This window comes from Myotis davidii, unplaced genomic scaffold (assembly GCF_000327345.1).
Source record: "Myotis davidii unplaced genomic scaffold, ASM32734v1 scaffold2325, whole genome shotgun sequence".
Taxonomy (NCBI): domain Eukaryota; kingdom Metazoa; phylum Chordata; class Mammalia; order Chiroptera; family Vespertilionidae; genus Myotis; species Myotis davidii.
This window is the reverse complement of record NW_006295913.1, coordinates 187509-204785: the sequence shown is the minus strand read 5'-3', so window position 1 is coordinate 204785 and position 17277 is coordinate 187509. Positions and strand designations below refer to the sequence as shown.

General features: G+C 37.1%; 2 protein-coding genes across 4 annotated transcripts in view; both read left to right on the top strand.

The window, feature by feature from the left end:
* UEVLD (UEV and lactate/malate dehyrogenase domains) overlaps positions 1 to 12901 on the top strand; it is a 29145-nt gene extending 16244 nt beyond the window's left edge. For both annotated transcript variants that reach the window (XM_006770888.2, XM_015568577.1), the window contains 5 exons: positions 3212 to 3382; positions 4587 to 4760; positions 9272 to 9335; positions 11375 to 11498; positions 12479 to 12901. In XM_006770888.2, coding sequence (XP_006770951.1) covers positions 3212 to 3382; positions 4587 to 4760; positions 9272 to 9335; positions 11375 to 11498; positions 12479 to 12646 — 701 coding nt within the window. In that variant the 3' untranslated portion in view covers positions 12647 to 12901. The remainder of the gene's footprint in view (positions 1 to 3211; positions 3383 to 4586; positions 4761 to 9271; positions 9336 to 11374; positions 11499 to 12478) is intronic.
* Positions 12902 to 17124: 4223 nt separating this feature from the next.
* Positions 17125 to 17277, top strand: part of TSG101 (tumor susceptibility 101) — a 33175-nt gene continuing 33022 nt past the window's right edge. The window contains exon 1 of one of the 2 annotated variants that reach the window (XM_015568575.1): positions 17125 to 17274. In XM_015568575.1, coding sequence (XP_015424061.1) covers positions 17235 to 17274 — 40 coding nt within the window. In that variant the 5' untranslated portion in view covers positions 17125 to 17234. The remainder of the gene's footprint in view (positions 17275 to 17277) is intronic. The other variant, XM_006770896.2, reaches the window with a different exon arrangement.

The window sequence follows — 17277 nt, the reverse complement described above, 5'->3', positions numbered from 1 at the left end:
GTTGTCATCTCTGCTGCTAAAAGAATAGTGAAAGAATTAGAAACTTCCAGATTAACGGGAAAAAAGTATTTTAAAATATTGAGTCAAGTTCCAAGAAGGCAAAAAAGAAAGGGGTGAGTCCCTACATTTGGCCCACACTAAGGGGAAGGGAATTACACCAGGGCATAAATACCCTTGACAGAACCTTGGGGGCCTCTTACAGGCTGCCTACCACAGTGATTAATCTTTCACAAACTCTCCCAAGATAAATACAAGAAGGAGCACATCACAATGTGTTTTAGGTATCAGCATAAATTTGACACCAAATTCTGACAAGGATGTTACTAGAAAGAAAATTGTAGGCGAGGTCTTCATGAGCACAGATACAAAAACTAAATAAAATATTAACAAATTGCATGTAACAATATAGTAAGAGAATAATACATCACAACTAAGTTGGGTTACCCCAGCAATTCAAGGTTAGATTAACTCCTTCCCCGGCAGAAACGTGTATACACATTTTCACAAAATGTTCTTTTTTCAGTCGGCGACGAGTATACTCGTCTAAAAACTTTACCTTCAACAACCAGCTACATACGTACCATTCTAAATAATTTCATATAGAAACTTCCTGAGGAAATACTATTCTTAACCACAAAAATGGGAAGAAAAAATAATTACAAACTGTTTTCATAACCAGCATCAAAAATACTATATAGAACCAAAATAAAAAAATTAGTCTGAAAAAGAAACATTTTTAACAAAAAAATTGTTGGGGAAGGGGTTAAACATAGCTAATGGAATAATTCTCCTATGCTATTATTTTAATCATGTCATTTTCTGACTGAAGACACTATTATGCTTGTTTCACTGCCATTATTTTAGGGAATCAATAACATGTTGATATTTTATATATATTTATAGTTTCTTCTCTTACTTTATTTTATAAATGATTCAGAGAGATCGTGGCTTTGGTCACACAGTAAGGGGCTTAGCTTGTGTTTTAAACATATGTTTATTACCAATTTCTTATTTACTCCAGGAATAGTCTCTGCATATACAAGCATAAATATTTGTGTGTAGAGGTATAAGCATGTATGGGCCTGGAGAAAAAAGTGTTCAATAGTTCTAAAACTTAGCCAAGTAAGATTTACTCAATAGCCATTGATTCCTAAAACATGGTTTATGGATTGATAACTTGTGTCCAAGTCACCTGAGGTGCTTTTTAAAATTACAGATGCTTGGAAGCTTGACATATGGAGTAGGAAGCCTTTCTTGCACTTTTGAAATATTAGACAGCTTCTACTCCGTCCACTAATGATCAGCCTTGAGTGTGAGGCATTTTTATCATTCAAAGTAGAGGAAGCTAAAGGGGGAAAAGAAAAGAAATGTTCCTGGCAAGTTAGGCTGATGCCAAATTATAGGATCATAAGTTGAACTATTCACTGATATTTAATAATATTGACAAGCCACCTAATCTTTCCAGGTATCAATTTCCTCATCTGTCTGAGGGTATAGGACTAAATCTGTAAACATAGGACAGTGCTAAACAGCACTCTGAAGCCAGACTGCCTGGGCTTAAATTCTGGCTCTGCTACTTACTAGTTCTATGACTTTGAACAAGTTACTTAACTTCTCTGTACCTCAAATCTGTCAAATGGGGATGATATTAACTCCACAGTGTCTTGTAGCTTAGAAATGAGTAAACATAGGGAAAGCTCTTAGAACAATACCTGACACACGAAAGTGGTAGGAAAGTGTTAACTATATCCCTTCCAGTTCTACGGTCTTCTAATTTTTGAGATTTTGACTGACCACCAGATATCTATTTTGAACACTAAAACACAGGAATTAATTATAGTTTATGAAGAACCATAATTAAAATCCATGAGTCAGTTTTTGGAGCTCCCATCCCCACAGTTGCATTAGATTATGAACTAAAATTGGATAGTGCATTTCCCAGTGGACACATTGCACATAAACTTGTGTAAAAAGATGGCCTTAGAGGCTTCATTAAGACTAAACCCTGGCATCTACTCATTGTCTCCCTGGGATGCCAGTATTCATTTACAAAGGTTGATTAAACTGATACCATTTCAGTTGTTTCATTATTTTTCTGTTGTATCTGATGTTGCTAATGTCTGGCCACTGTTTTGGCATGTACTTACTCTAAAACACACTGTGTAACAGAAAGTAATGTTGTAAAATAGCATGTGTGTATGTTTGAGGATCATAGCAGTGAACTCTAAAACCAGTGGTTGTTTTTTTTTTAATCTCATTTGAGAACATGCTTAGAGAGAGAAAGAAAGGAAGGAAAGGAGAGAGAGAGAAGGAGGGGGAGAGGGAGGAGGAGAGAGAGAGAGAGAGAGAGAGAGAGAAACATCAATCAGTTGCCTCCCATATGTGCCCTGACCGAGGAGGATTGAACCCACAACCCAGGTATGTGCCCTGACTGGAATTGAACCAACAACCTTTTGGTGCATGGGACAATGCTCAAAACTGAGCCACTCCAGTTGGGCAGCGGTGAACTCCAGAGAATAGCTTTTTCTAAGTCATAACAGTTGCTTATGCATTAAATTCCATTGAAAGAAGAATCTAAACCCAACGACTCTGGGCTTCATTCAGTATAAGAAAAAGTCAGTAAAAAATGAGCCGAGACATTTTATCTTCATGTAAATATTTTCAAACCATTTTTATCCCCTCTTTGGAGTAGAATCCTTCCTTAATAAATAAAATAGATACAGCAGAACTACTCTGCTTGGAGAAGTTGAAATAAATGGCCTGGAGCCATGCCTTCTGATTTTCACTTATTCCCAGTCCTCCCAGATGGCCCCTGAGTCACTTCTAAGGAACTGTAGGACACTTAAGCTAAAAGTTTAAAATGAGTGATGTAATTGATTTTAAGTTTATTTTGCCTATAACATATTTATTTTCCCTAATAAAATGATGGATTAAATAAAAATTAATTCCTTTTTTTGTGGGTTCTGGATCCTGTAATTTGTTTGGTTTATCTTTATTGCTCTCTTTCCCCCCTTGGAATACACTGTTGCTCTTAATCCTCTTTCTGGTGGCAAACTTCAGCACTTTGTGTACTTCCTATTGAGATAAGATTGATCTGGAGGTATGTGTGCAGAAAAGGTCTCTACTTGGAGAGAAGAAAAACCTTCTTTATGAACACAAACTTGATTAAAACATATGCCTTGAGCTTAGACTGTTTCTTTTTATTCATTAGATTTGACTGCTTCTGCTCATTCCAAAGTGGTCATCTTTACCGTTAACTCTTTGGGTAGTTCTCAGTCCTACCTTGATGTGGTGCAGAGGAATGTGGATATGTTCAGAGCCCTTGTCCCAGCTCTGGGACATTATAGTCAACACAGTGTCCTGCTTGTTGCATCTCAACCAGGTAATAGGTTTTATTTTAAATGAATTTGATGATCCAGTGCATCAGTAGAATTGCTATTACTGATAAAACTGGATTATAAAAGGATGACTAGTCAATTAAATTGCTCTTATAATGAACAATACAGTATTTCCATATCCTGTCATACAGTGACTTCTTATGACTAACATTAACTAGAAGGTTACAAATTATCATTTTTATATTATACTACTATTATTATGTTCCAGGTTGTTAGCCATGCTTTTCAGTGAGAAAATGGTTAAACTCCCAAGAGAAAAATGCAGTGGCTATGTGAAAGAGCTTTTTTTAATTCTGAAGTGTCATACAATGTTAGTGAGCATGCCAGAGTACATTTTTAACATTTTTTTTAAATATATTTTATTGATTTTTACAGAGAGGAAGGGTGAGAGAGATAGAGAGTTAGAAACATCGATGAGAGAGAAACATTGATCAGCTGCCTCCTGCACATCTCCCACTGGGGATGTGCCCGCAACCCAGGTACATGCCCCTGACCGGAATCGAACCTGGGACCTTTCAGTCCGCAGGCCGTCACTCTATCCACTGAGCCAAACCGGTTTCAGCACATTTTTAACATTTTGAATTTAAATTATTTGAAACTGTTTTACTTAAGAAAAATATTTGTAAAGAGTTAGGTGTGGTACTGGCCTCAAGTTGGTGAACAGATATTTTTACATGTTCCCCATGTAGGAGTATGGCATGCATTTCACTTGTTTTTCCTATAGTAATTGAGGAACTCTGGTCTCTTTAATTCTTGACATCCTTTTGGCATATTTGAAAAAAAGTAGTTGTGTTTTTCTTCATAATCCTATACCACATAGTGGTGGTATATGAATCAGTATTTTAATTTAAAGATAGAAACTCAGCTTAAGATAGATATAAAAGATAACTTGATCAATGAAAAAAAATTATCTTCTGGTTTTCTGTACCTGGTTTTTATCCTTCTTGCTTAACTATGCTAGGAAATTATTCTCCGCTTTATATTTAGCAACAAAGTTATGTTAAATCATGCTGAAACCTGGTGGTTTTTTACAAATATACGTTAGAAATATACCTTATAGTGCATTTAGGACCTAAGAAGAATATATACAAGTTCTTATATACTTATTAAAATAATATTTGTTTATGAACTAGGCTAGAAGTATGTTTTTTAAAATATTTACATTTTTACCTTGTATGCAATATTTAGTGGAGATCATGACTTATGTGACATGGAAACTGAGTGCATTTCCTGCAAATCGAGTAATTGGAATTGGATGCAATCTGGACTCACAGAGGTTACAGTATATTATTACAAAGGTTTTAAAGGCAGAGACTTCAGGAAAACCAGTGTGGGTTATTGGTGAGCAGGGAGAAGACAAAGGTAAGAAGTACATTTTTACTAGTTATATTGATAACCTAAATCACTAGTGGCCATGATATTCAGATATAACTGGGGACTCAAGAATTGTGGAGCTTAGTTGGGTTTTGTTCCACATTTGGGTGCCTTTTCTGTAACATCTCTGTGTAGTGAATAGACTCCTCAAATGTGTTATCCTAATTATAGTTACCTTTCTGTAAGTTTACAATTAGGCAAGACTCCTTAGTCAGGTTTTATATTTCTTCAAAAGTATTTTCTTAAAATTTAAAGCTTCCTATATGCTTTGATGCCAAATATTAACAGCTATTATGTCTGGGATAGAAGTAGCTTTTAAAAATGTGTTCTTTTCTGTGTTTTCTAATTTTGTTGCTATGGATATGTGGTATTTGTATAATTTTTAAGAAAATTATTTTAATAAAATACAGTAGTATTTTAAATATGTATAAATCTGCACTGGCTACCTAGAGAGTTCAGTGCTATAGAATAAACTTTTACAAAGCCTGACAGTGTAATTCAAGCAGAAATACTTTCCAGGTTCAAAATGCTAAACATTAATCAATAGGACCCTAGAAAAAGGTAGCAAACAAGAACTTGGAGCCAGATGTATTAGAGTAATGAATGTCTAGGGATTCAAACAAACCCAAGACCTGAATTTTACTCACTACCATTTGCATTCTGGTCCAGGTTGATCTTTTGCTTACCTGGTTATTGTAAATCTCCCAGTTAGTTGGCTCTTTCTCCTCTAGTCTACCAAATTAATAATGATATTAGCCAAAACTTACACGGTGTTTACAAATGCTTTCATTATAATTCAGTCTTCCTAAATCATATACCTCCTTCCAAAAACGTTTACTGGCTTTCTGTGATCAACCATTAAATTCCTTTGGTTGGCATTCAAGGAGTCCCACAGTATTCAAGGAATGCCTTAATCTTCCTTCGCAGTTATAGTTATGGAGGTAGTCATGTTATTAAAGAGTTGGAAGGAACCCAAGGGATCATCAGTTACACTTTAAGAACCCAGAAATGGATACAGGGATGGTAAGAGTGACCTGCCTAGGAGCCTATGGCTTTCCTGGTCTAAAACCCAGGACTAAAACCCAGGGCTTGTGCCGCCTAGTCCCACTCTACAGCTTTGCTTCAGCCACAGGGATTTTTGCCCACCTCATTTTCCTCCTAATCCCTTCTCCCTCTCAGCATATTTAAATCTCATCCTTCAAGATTTCAGTCAAGCTCCCCTTATTACACTATGAAGCTTTTCCAGATCACATCACTCCACAGTGATTTTTTTCAGTCCTTTGAGCTAAGTTATTGTTAGCTATATGGTGACTAACCATATATTGTTTCACAATGCTTATTCTTTTGTGAAACTGCTGTTTATTCTGATCCAGTTTGAATTTTGTGTTTGCACCTTCTTATTAAAAGTAGAAATTATTAAGCTGTTCTTCTAGTTGAAAAAAATCATACATTCACATCGCAAAAAAATTTAAATCGTACAAAAAGGTATACAGTGAAAAATAAGGATCCCTTGTATGCCAGACACTCCTTTCTCTAAAAGCAATCACAGCTACCAGTTTCTTATGTAATCTTACAGAAATGTTCTGTGCATAGAGAAGCAGATGTATAAAATATATATCATACATTATTCTCCACCTTGCCCTTTTACGTATTGATAACTTGCAAATGACTACTATATATGCATTTCATTCTTTTAACTACTGGATATATCAAAATTTATTTAACCAGTCCCCCTAATAGGTTACAATGTTTTAATGAATTAGAACATTTCATAAATATGGTTGCATTAATATCACAAATTGTAAAGAGAAAATAAAGGATGGTGTGACAATAAGTAAACCTAAGACACTATGCTGACTGCTGTTAGAGCAAATAGATGTATAAGAACCTGACCCTGTTTTTAGGAAGCTTAGCATATAATATAGGAAATGACTGTAATAGAAGGCAGTATTGACTTCCTATGAGAAAGGCCTAAGGGAAGTAAGATAAAAGCATAAGGAATATTATGGTAAATTTGTCTTCAGGTCTCAAATGGGAACTAGAAATAGAGGGATGTAGGTACATGAGAATTGGAATTACTTAAGCATAATATGTAATATTTGACACATACAAAAGTATATAATGTAATATATATATATATGTTTTAGAGCAGTGGTTCTCAACCTTCCTAATGCCACGACCCTTTAGTACAGTTCCTCATGTTGTGGTGACCCCCAACCATAAAATTATTTTTGTTGCTACTTCATAACTGTAATTTTGCTACTGTTATGAATCGTAATATAAATATCTGATATGCAGGATATATTTTCACTGTTTGCGACCCACAGGTTGAGAACCACTGTTTTAGAGCATAATAGAATAAACATTCCTAACTTGCAAATGACTACTTATATATATGTATCCACACTCAATGAATCCACACTCAATTATTAAGAACAGTACCGATACCACTGAAACTACCTATGTAGTCCTCAACCCTGTCTTTCATTTAGATACCACTATCAGATCACTTTTTATCCTGTTTTCTGTTTGTTTCCAGAGATAGTGATTGCAATGGATTGGTATCACAACTTAGCATGGCCCTGAAGCCAGAAATGGATTAGAGGCTCCCTCTGCTGGTTTTATAGATATCAACTGGTTATATTTTTGTATAAGTGATACCACAGTAATAGCATTTATAATTATACTAGAGGCCCTCACCTGGCCTGGGACTACTCAAGGGATAGCCGGTTTTGGCCCCATCCCCACAGGCCCGATCCAGACAGGAGGGAGCCCAATCCTGTGCGTTGAGCATTTGCCTCCTGGTGGTCAATGCACATCATAGTGAGTGGGCATTTGGTTACATAGGCTTTTATATATATAGATTGAGTGGATACTATGTGTATTAAATGGTTTGCATATCTCAACTTAAGAAGGAGATGGTGGTTTTCCAAATTAATATATCAGAAAGCTTAAAATTCAGGTTGACTAATCTGTTTGTGGTTACACATGTAGTAATGGCAAAACTGAGGTTTGAACCCTGGTCAACTCCAAAGCTGTGCTTTTTCTTGCTGTGATTCAATTAGATAATTACTTAAAGCATTTAGTACAGTGTCTGGCATCAAGTAAACACTCAGTAAATAGTAGCTGTTATTACAGTAATCAGCAAGATGGTTATGAATAAAAAATTGATAAAAACATGTAGAACTATGTTTTGAAATAAAGCAACATTAGGATTTGGAAACGTAATAGCAGGTGTGTAAGTAAAATTATTCTCTTCAACTATTTCAGAGACAAGTGGCAACTACAGCCTAGGGAAGAGATCATATAACATACAAAACGCTTTAGGATCTGTTTCCTGCTTCCTTCCCCAGCTTCATCTTCTGCCATTCAGCCAGGCATTCTGTGCTAGTCAGATGGTCAACTTGCAATTTCCTGAGTGGTTCATGCACTCTCATGTCTCCCTGCCTTTGCACCTGATGCTTCCTTTCCCTGAATATTCATTCACTGGCTACCATCTGCTTACCCTTCAAGACTGGGCTTGAGTACCACCTCTCCCAGGAAGCCTTTCCTAATTATCCAGGTTAAGTAAGTTTATGCCTCTATTATAAACACTATCACACTATGTTATAACTGCATACTTACCAGTCTTATCCCACAGACTGTAGGTTCCTTGGAATGGTCTCAGTAAATGTGTTTTGAGATGAAGGAATGATCCTGACACCATCTTGTGATCAAAGGTCATTCATATTATGCCATACCAAATTAGATAGTCAGCAAAACATGTACTTTGGAGCAGCTATTTTCAGCTGTGACATTGAAATCATATGTAAACTGCAGGTAGCTCCTTCGAATGGTGTTTTAGAAATCCAAGGCTGGACCTCAGGACAGAGTGTTAGATCATCTGCTTTACATACACAACCATCTTACCGGAGGGGAAGGTGTTATATGTAAAGGAAAAGTGCTGTCGCATGGTCATTTTTCATTCAAATTTTGGGCTCCAGAGGATTACTGTTCTTGAAGAATGGAACCAAAAAGATTAAGATTGATACTAGATACAGTATTTAAAAAAGCTCCCTAAACTAGCATGGATTTACATTTAGGAAGTTTGAAATCTAGCCTAGAATAGATGGTGAAATTATTCCTCACCTGGTGAAAGAAATTAGTCTGTGTGGGTCCCAGCAGAACAAATACCAAGGGTGTGTAATACTTGAGAGCCTGTTATTCGCAGCCTGCTGAGGAAGGGGTGCTTTCTATTTGGACAGTAAAATGGCCCATGTAGAACTATTGTTGATGAGAGAGAACAGGTAAGAAGGCTGCAAGTAGACTTTGGGGATCTTGTGTTTTGGGGATTGCAGCTCAAAGTCTTCCCCCAGCTGTCACTACAGCACATTTAGTTTCATTAGTGGAAAATGTAACTATTGCTAGAAGGTGGGTACCCTTGATGGCAAACAATCATCTATCACATCTTAATCCTAAAAGAGTTATTAACAAAATATAATTGATTTTTTACTTTTTAGTTACCAAATGGGGTGGCCAAGAAGAAGTCATGAGTCATAACTCTCAGGTGCAGCTGTCCAGCAGGTAACACTGAGTGTAAATTTACATTTCTCTAACTAACATTTACTTACCAGGCTCCTGCAGACAAAACTAGCTAGTATGGACAAATCCAAAAATACAAGGGAGCAATGTTTTCTATTGTTTCTTATCAGAAAATGGATCAGAGTGCTTTGCAAACTTTACTTCAGATACACAGTTGACATTTCTTTAAATGTTGAACAGGTTCCTGATTTATAGACAGTGATTTACTGCTCCCGTATCTAAACATCTGAGGATATTGACAATTTTCTTTTTTTTAAAATATATTTTATTGATTTTTTACAGAGAGGAAGGGAGAGGGATAGAGAATTAGAAACATCGATGAGAGAAAAACATCGATCAGCTGCCTCCTGCACATCCCCCACTGGGGATGTGCCCACAACCAAGGTACATGCCCTTGACCGGAATTGAACCTGGGACCCTTCAGTCTGCAGGCCGATGCTCTGTCCATTGAGCCCAATCGATTAGGGCTTGACAATTTTCTTTAATGTAGAAGAAAACTTCTCATACCACTTAAAATTTGAAATGTACTTATTAATCACACATAAATACATTTAGAAATTAGTCTAACACGAATGGATAAGCCATATTATAAGTGCAGGCAAAAACAAAGTATAATGCACAGATCCTTGTATCTTTTGCTTTATTCAGAGGCCTTCTGGGGGTATAGAGCTTATAGGTTGGACTCTACATATATTTTCACACCATTTGTTGTTTCACCATCATATAATGACATACTTTCCTACAGTCTGAGTGGTGGAGATTTTTAGCTTTTTAAAACTTCAGCATATAGTTCTGAACTGGAAAGAATATTCTCTTATTGATCAGGGGAGTATGTTGCACAATCCATTCTAACCTGATTCTTTATGTAAACCTGCATTTATAGCTTTTAAAAGGAAGAAATTCAAACATGTTTTTAAATTTTATATCATGTTTTATTAGTTACCAAAACAATGTGTACTATTATAAAACTATAAATGCTGTCGATGTCTATAAAGCCGAAGTGAAAAACTGGGGTAATTCCATTCTCTAAGAACCACTGTTAGCAGTTTAGTGCCCATATGTTCAAACATTTCTTTCAATGCTTCTGCAAACATCATTTTTTATTATTTTTATTATAACAGATTTATGTTATTCATATTATCTTGCTTCGTTTTCTTTTCTTTCTTTTTTTAAATATATTTTATTGATTTTTTTACAGAGAGGAAAGGAGAGGGATAGGGAGTTAGAAACATCGATGAGAGAGAAACATCGATCAGTTGCCTCCTGCACACTTCCCACTGGGGTTGTGCCCGCAACCAAGGTACATGTCCTTGACCAGAATTAAACCTGGGACCCTTGAGTCCACAGGCTGATGTTTTATCCGCTGAGCCAAACCGGGTAGGGCGCTTTGTTTTCTTAATAATAAATCTTGGACATTTTCCATATTGCCCATATAAATCTACTTTATTCTTCTCTAGAGCTACATGGCACTATATTAGAGATTTATTTAACTCACTTTTGATTAATTGTTTCCAAATTTTTTCTGTCTCAGACAAGGCAAACATAATTATATGTATGTCTTTGCACATTTGAGCATATTGCTGTAGGACAAATTCCTGGAAGAGGAATTTCTAGATCAAACGTTGCCAAATCTTTCTCCTAAAAAATTGTGTCACCTCATACTCTCACCGGCAGTTATGGGAATGCCTTTTTCTCTGTAGCTTCTCTAAAAGTAGTTACCAATTTTCTTAATATTTGCCAATTTTGATAAGCAAAACTGATGTATTCTTTCAACTCACATTTAGTTAAATAGTAGTAGTGGTAGAGCATCTTTTTATGTTAAGTCATTTTTATTGTCTTGTGAATTGCTTATCCAACATTTTAAGAAAACCTTAATCATTAGTTTATCTGTGTATTTTCCTAACAATTAGTGTATAACTCACATTTCTGTGTTATAAAAATATGTAACTAATACTTTAAATTGAAAGACTAAATACATATTTTATTCATTTTCTGAATTGATTTTTTTTTTCATAACCTAGAGCCATGGAACTATTAAAAGTAAAAGGTCAAAGATCCTGGTCTGTTGGACTATCAGTAGCTGACCTAGTTGACAGTCTTATAAATGATAGAAAGAAAGTGCATTCTGTATCAACTTTAGCAAAGGTAATTGCTATTCTCATTCTCTCATCATATGGTTAAACTTTTATATTATTAGCTTAAAACCTGAAAAGATGCTATTCATATTGTAATGAGGTATCTTCAATATTAGAGTAATACATGAGAGGGAAACAGTTTGGTCTAACCCAGGGGTGGGCAAACTTTTTTACTCGAGGGCCACAATGGGTTCTTAAACTGGATGGGAGGGCCGGAACAAAAGCATGGATGGAGTGTTTGTGTGAACTAATATAAATTCAAAGTAAACATCATTACATAAAAGGGTACGGTCTTTTTTTTTTTTTTTTTTTAGTTTTATTCATTTCAAACGGACTCTAACCCCTCTCCTGCTTGGTTATGGAAATTCTGCACTTCTATGTTTCTCTTCACCCCCATGTAATTTTGGGGAATTCCTAAGAAGCATTTATATATTCCATGAACTCCTTCTGGTTATCCTTTATCACCTTAGCCAGCCAGGTCACCCCAGACTGATGTGTCACCAGTCTTACCTGTTCATCAGTTTGCACTCTCCGGCTCAGTTGTCCTTTACCACTTCATCTCAAGCACCACTAAGACAGGCACAAATGCTTAACCAAATTTTCTTGAAAACTTAGGAATTCCAGGAGAAATAAAACATGGAAAGGAGAACTTAAAACAGATTATTACATTGGACTGTACCCAGAGCCCATTCTGTGCTCCTCCCCTGGGACTCTATTCTAACAGTCTGTTTTCTTTGCCCCCAACTTGCTACTCATATTGCAGGGGGCTAGCTTCTCTTCCCATAAAGGGGACATCTTTGACCAAGTTCCTCCCATCTCACAAAAAATATCTGAAACAATAACTTGAATTTAGAAAATAAATGAACATTTTTTTTTCCTTAAAGTTCAACTTTGTACTATGGCTATAAAAGCAAGAAAGTACCATTTTTTATGATATTAACTTGTTTGTAGTGCTTTAGCTCTATTATAATCTAATTTTATTCATTTCAGGGATATTATGATATAAATAGTGAAGTGTTTTTAAGTTTGCCTTGCATCCTTGGAACCAGTGGGGTATCTGAAGTCATCAAAAGCACAGTGCAAGAAGACAGAGTGACTGAGAAGCTCCAGAGCAGCGCCTCCTCACTTCATGATCTCCAGCAACAGTTAAAACTTTAAGTCCAAAGTTCACAGCTACTTGGAGGGAAGCGTCATTTAATTTTGCCAACATATATAGGGTTGAGGACTTCTGTATCTTATTACTTATCCTTACAAACTGCTTGGTTAAGGGAGATGGTTTTTTGGTTGGTTTTGTAATTTGAACTCTTAGGGAGTTAGATAAGGAGGGGGAAAATCTGATTTTCTTTGTCATTCTTTCTATAACTACTAGAGGCCCGGTGCACGAAATTCGTGCACTGGTAGGGTCCCTAGGCCTGGCCAACAATCAGAGCCAATCAGGGTCCCTGCCTCCCCATCTCCCCACCTCCTCCTTCCCTCCCTCCCTCAGAGCCCCGCCACTTCCACTGGTCGCCTGCCATGTTCCGCACTGCCCCTTGGTGGTCAGCACACGTCATAGCAAGCGATTGAACTCCCAGTCGAACTCCTGAGGAGACACTTTGCATATTACCCTTTTATATATAGATAGTCTTTAAACCTATAGCAGAGATGAACTTTATCTGCAAAATGCATCATGTAAAATTATGTATCCTCAACTGAAAGCACATTCAGCACTTTGGGAATATTTTGAAAGTAATATATTTTTAGAAGAAAAGTACTCTTCAACTGTTACAGTAAACATGCTAAGTCAAAGGGTCAGTATGGATTTGCCAAATCTGCTAGGTATATAGTCAAAGGATCCACAATTTAAGGTATAAAAATAAAGTTGGTAGTAATGGTAATAAAGCATTTTGTTTTCCTTCTTCAATTAATTAGCTACCAAACAATGGGAAAGAATTGTACATGTACTTTAAAATAGTAAAAGGGAAAGTGAATTTTTTTAATATATAAAGAAAAAGTTTATTTACCTTCCAGTGGAACTGTCCTTTTTGAAATTTTCTATAGCCTCTTTCTGGGCTATCAGAGTTCTAACACCTCATAAATTCACAGTAATATTAGTAGAATCATAGAGAAATGTGTATTTTCAGTGAAAATAGATTGTGAATGAAAGCCAAGCAGTTTACTTTTAAGCTCAAATAGGTTGTCATAAAAGCCATTGGTTTTAAAGGGGGAGAGGTTGGACGAACTGATTATTCTGAGCAGATCCTTTAACAATTCCTAAAGAAACAATCAGAGTACATACGCTTTGGTGATGGTTCAATAACAATATCTTCATATGTGAAAGATTGCATATCATTACTGAGGTGGCATACAACTAATAGTAACAACCAACATCAACACGATGTTTCAGGCAGTGTGATGAGCACTTTATTATTTTGTTCAATCCTCACTGTAAACCATTGAGGTGGGGATTATCATCCTCATTTTATAGAGGAGGAAACTGAGCTTTAGTGACCAAGATCTCATGGGTAAAGGGCACTTATCCATACAATCTCTACTTTTTTTAATTGCTAATAGAGGGAAAAGGCCTAATAGCCAAAATAGTCACCACAGGCCCCTAAAGCTGGGGTTCTGTACCTTCCATTCTGATGTAGGAGCTGACTTCCCCCGCAACGTAGTTTTTAGAAAGATTGATTCCCTGACTTCCCAGATTTGCCCTCAGCAAATGGCAGAGAGGGGTATGCACTGTGGTAGGTGCTTATTTATTTGGTTATTCAGGTAGTATTGACTGGGAGCCCACTGTACCGCAGCACTGCATTTTTAGGCACTGCAGGTACAGTGGTGAGCAAACCTGGGTTAGGTACAAGCCCTTAAGGTCCTTACAATCTAGTATGGCATACACAGTGATCAAATGTCACAAATAAATATACAATTGAAAATGTAATAAGTTCTGCGAAGAAGTCCAGGTGCTTTGAAAGCATATCATAAATAAATGGTCAGATAGATAGGAGCCCAATGGTTCAAAGAACAGAGACATCCTAGATAGAGAGGAAACCGTTGATCTAGTGCTGATTTAGTACAATAATGTTTATAATGATGAGCTTAAATCATTAAGAAAAGATGAGAGTATATTCAGTACAGTGGGGCCTTGACTTACGAGTGTCCCGACTAACGAGTTTTTTGAGATACCAGCTGTCAGCTGATTTTTTGCATTGAGTTGATAGAGTAATTTGAGTTAACGAGCTTGGTCTCTGAATAAATTTAACTCGTAAGTCAAGGCCCCACTGAATATAATTCAGTTTATATTATATCCTGTGTTTAAAAGGTAGGAAAGTAATATGCTTGGAAAGATTCCCACCAGAATTAACTAGTATAAAACCTTGGACATTTGAAAGAGATGAGCATTAGTTCTGGTGTAAGTTCATTAGATGGGTAGATTATTTTGGTGTTACTCTAACAATGTATCCTCATTGTCCATTTGTATGAGATAGGAAAGTAAAACTGAAAGAACGATTCTTATGATTTTTAGAAATACAACTAGCCTTTTCTAATATCAGATACCTAATCAGAAATTAGATAATTTTACTGTCTACTATGCTCTAAAACATAAACCTAACCGCAAGATACTGTATTATAGATGAATTGCCAAGAATTTACTACATTAATTATAGAAACATGACAATACAACAGATATTTATTGAGCACCTATTATTCCAAGTACTATGTTAGAATCTGAATATTCAAAGATGAGAAACAGCCCTTGCCCTACAGAAGCCCACAGCATAGAAGTAATTCTATCAGACAGTTCGTTGAGTGTTGAATATTATCAGTTATGTTGTAAATTCCATATACAAGTCAAGAAGCAGTACCACCACCATCTCACTATGATTTGGTAATAATTTGACATTTGTGATGCTGCTATTAAGTTTCACTTTTTTATTTTTCCAAAATCATGCAATGTCTCTTATTCTAAGTTTTAGTGATGCTTGGATTAAAATGATTCTTTGATATTGTAGCAGAAATAAATATTTTATTTTTCCAGTTTTACATTGTGATTTTCCTTAAATGTCAAAAATTATGAAAAAAAAATAAACTTTGACTTTAAAATTACCGGGAGATGTTTAATTTATTGAATGGAAGGAAATTTATTCAGATTGAAGAGAAAGATCCTTTCATATAATTCTATAGTCCCCAAGATATTTGGTTATTTCATTTTAAGTGGCTTAAGTGCAAAATGAAGAGACTGGATTTTGTTAATTGTTTGCAAGCTTTAAAAAATATATTTTTAGCAAGAAAACTTTTTATTAATTGCGCTCCCCTTATTAATAAAAGCATAGTTGCTCTAAGTTAGGTGTGGGGAAACTTTTTTCTGCCAAGAGCCATTTGGATATTTATAACATCATTCGAGGTCATGCAAAATTATCAACTTAAAAACTTGCCTACTATATTTGGTCAGACATTTAATTTACCCAATTCCTTGGCAGGGCCAGACCAAATGATTTCTCAAGCATTGTACAGCCCACAGGTGGGCCAGACATTCTTTACCCCTGCCTAAGTGAAGGTACTCCTAAGCTGTTTGAAAACCAGATTGCTTTTAAGTGACTTAAAAGAGGTGCAGTGGCAAGATAGACTGCCTTATAGTTTCCTTTGACGAACTGTTGCTTTACTAACGTATGGTGTCCATAGTTTTAAAAGCAATATAGTTTTTGTGTTTGCATGCAACCATTTATAATGGTTGCAAAACCATTTATAACGTGGTTTTGATTACACCCTTTGTGTATGTGACCTTCACTTAAGTGCCAACTTGGAAGGGAATTAATACCACAACCTGTTCCTCGTTAGCATTAGGCTGAATCATCCAAATTACCATACTACAGTTTACAATACCCTGAAAACATGATACTTATAAAACTGGCAATGTTCAATGACTAATATGACTATGAACAACTTTTATCCGAAGTAGACATTCAATCAAGATCAAGCACTCTTGTGCTGTACAAGGCAATGAGCATCTGAAGACGAGCCTGCCCTCAAAGACTTGGACTTTGACAGTGGACAGGTTAGGATACAAATGTAGTGCAAAGTAAAACGCAGCCTGTGTTAGCATTTGAGGTCCGGGCACAGAGAAGTTCTGACCCAGGGGAATGGTTTCCTGAAGAAATTACTGCCAGGCTTCCTGTGGAGAAATCTGCACTTGGCCCTTGGGGATGCAGTATTAAGAACTTAGAAGCTTCAGACAAACACACACCCTGAGACACGGGGCATCATGTAATGCAAGCCGCCCGTGTTAGACGGTGAAAAACCTCGGCCCAAGCCAGAAGTGCATTGCTATCACCGCAAGGGCAAGTCAGTGGCAGTTGTCCGGCGCCCAATCCGGTGCCCTCCCGGTCGATGAATCAGCCATTAAAGCTCGTTGGCAAGACCTTCAGTACTTGCCCTCCCTGCACCCGCTCTCCAAGTCTGAGGGCAACTGCGAAACACCTGCAGATCTGCCCCAGCCCCGGGTCTCGACCCTCGGCACCAGCAGCCCCACAACACGGGCGCGACCAGCCGCACCCGAGCAGCGGGTGGGCGGGAAGCACCCAGCTTCAGCGCTGACCTCGGAAGTGACGTAACGGAAACGGAAAGAATGTCGTGGCGGCCGACTTCCGGTAGTTAGGGGCGGGGCGGCGGGGGGCTGGCTGCTTGGTGCTCAGTGCTGTGGGGAGGGCTGGGCGGCCCGGCGCGGCTGACCCTCTGCCTGCGGGGACGGAGCGGCGCGGTGGCCGCCATGGCCGTGTCGGAGAGCCAGCTCAAGAAGATGGTCCAAGGTG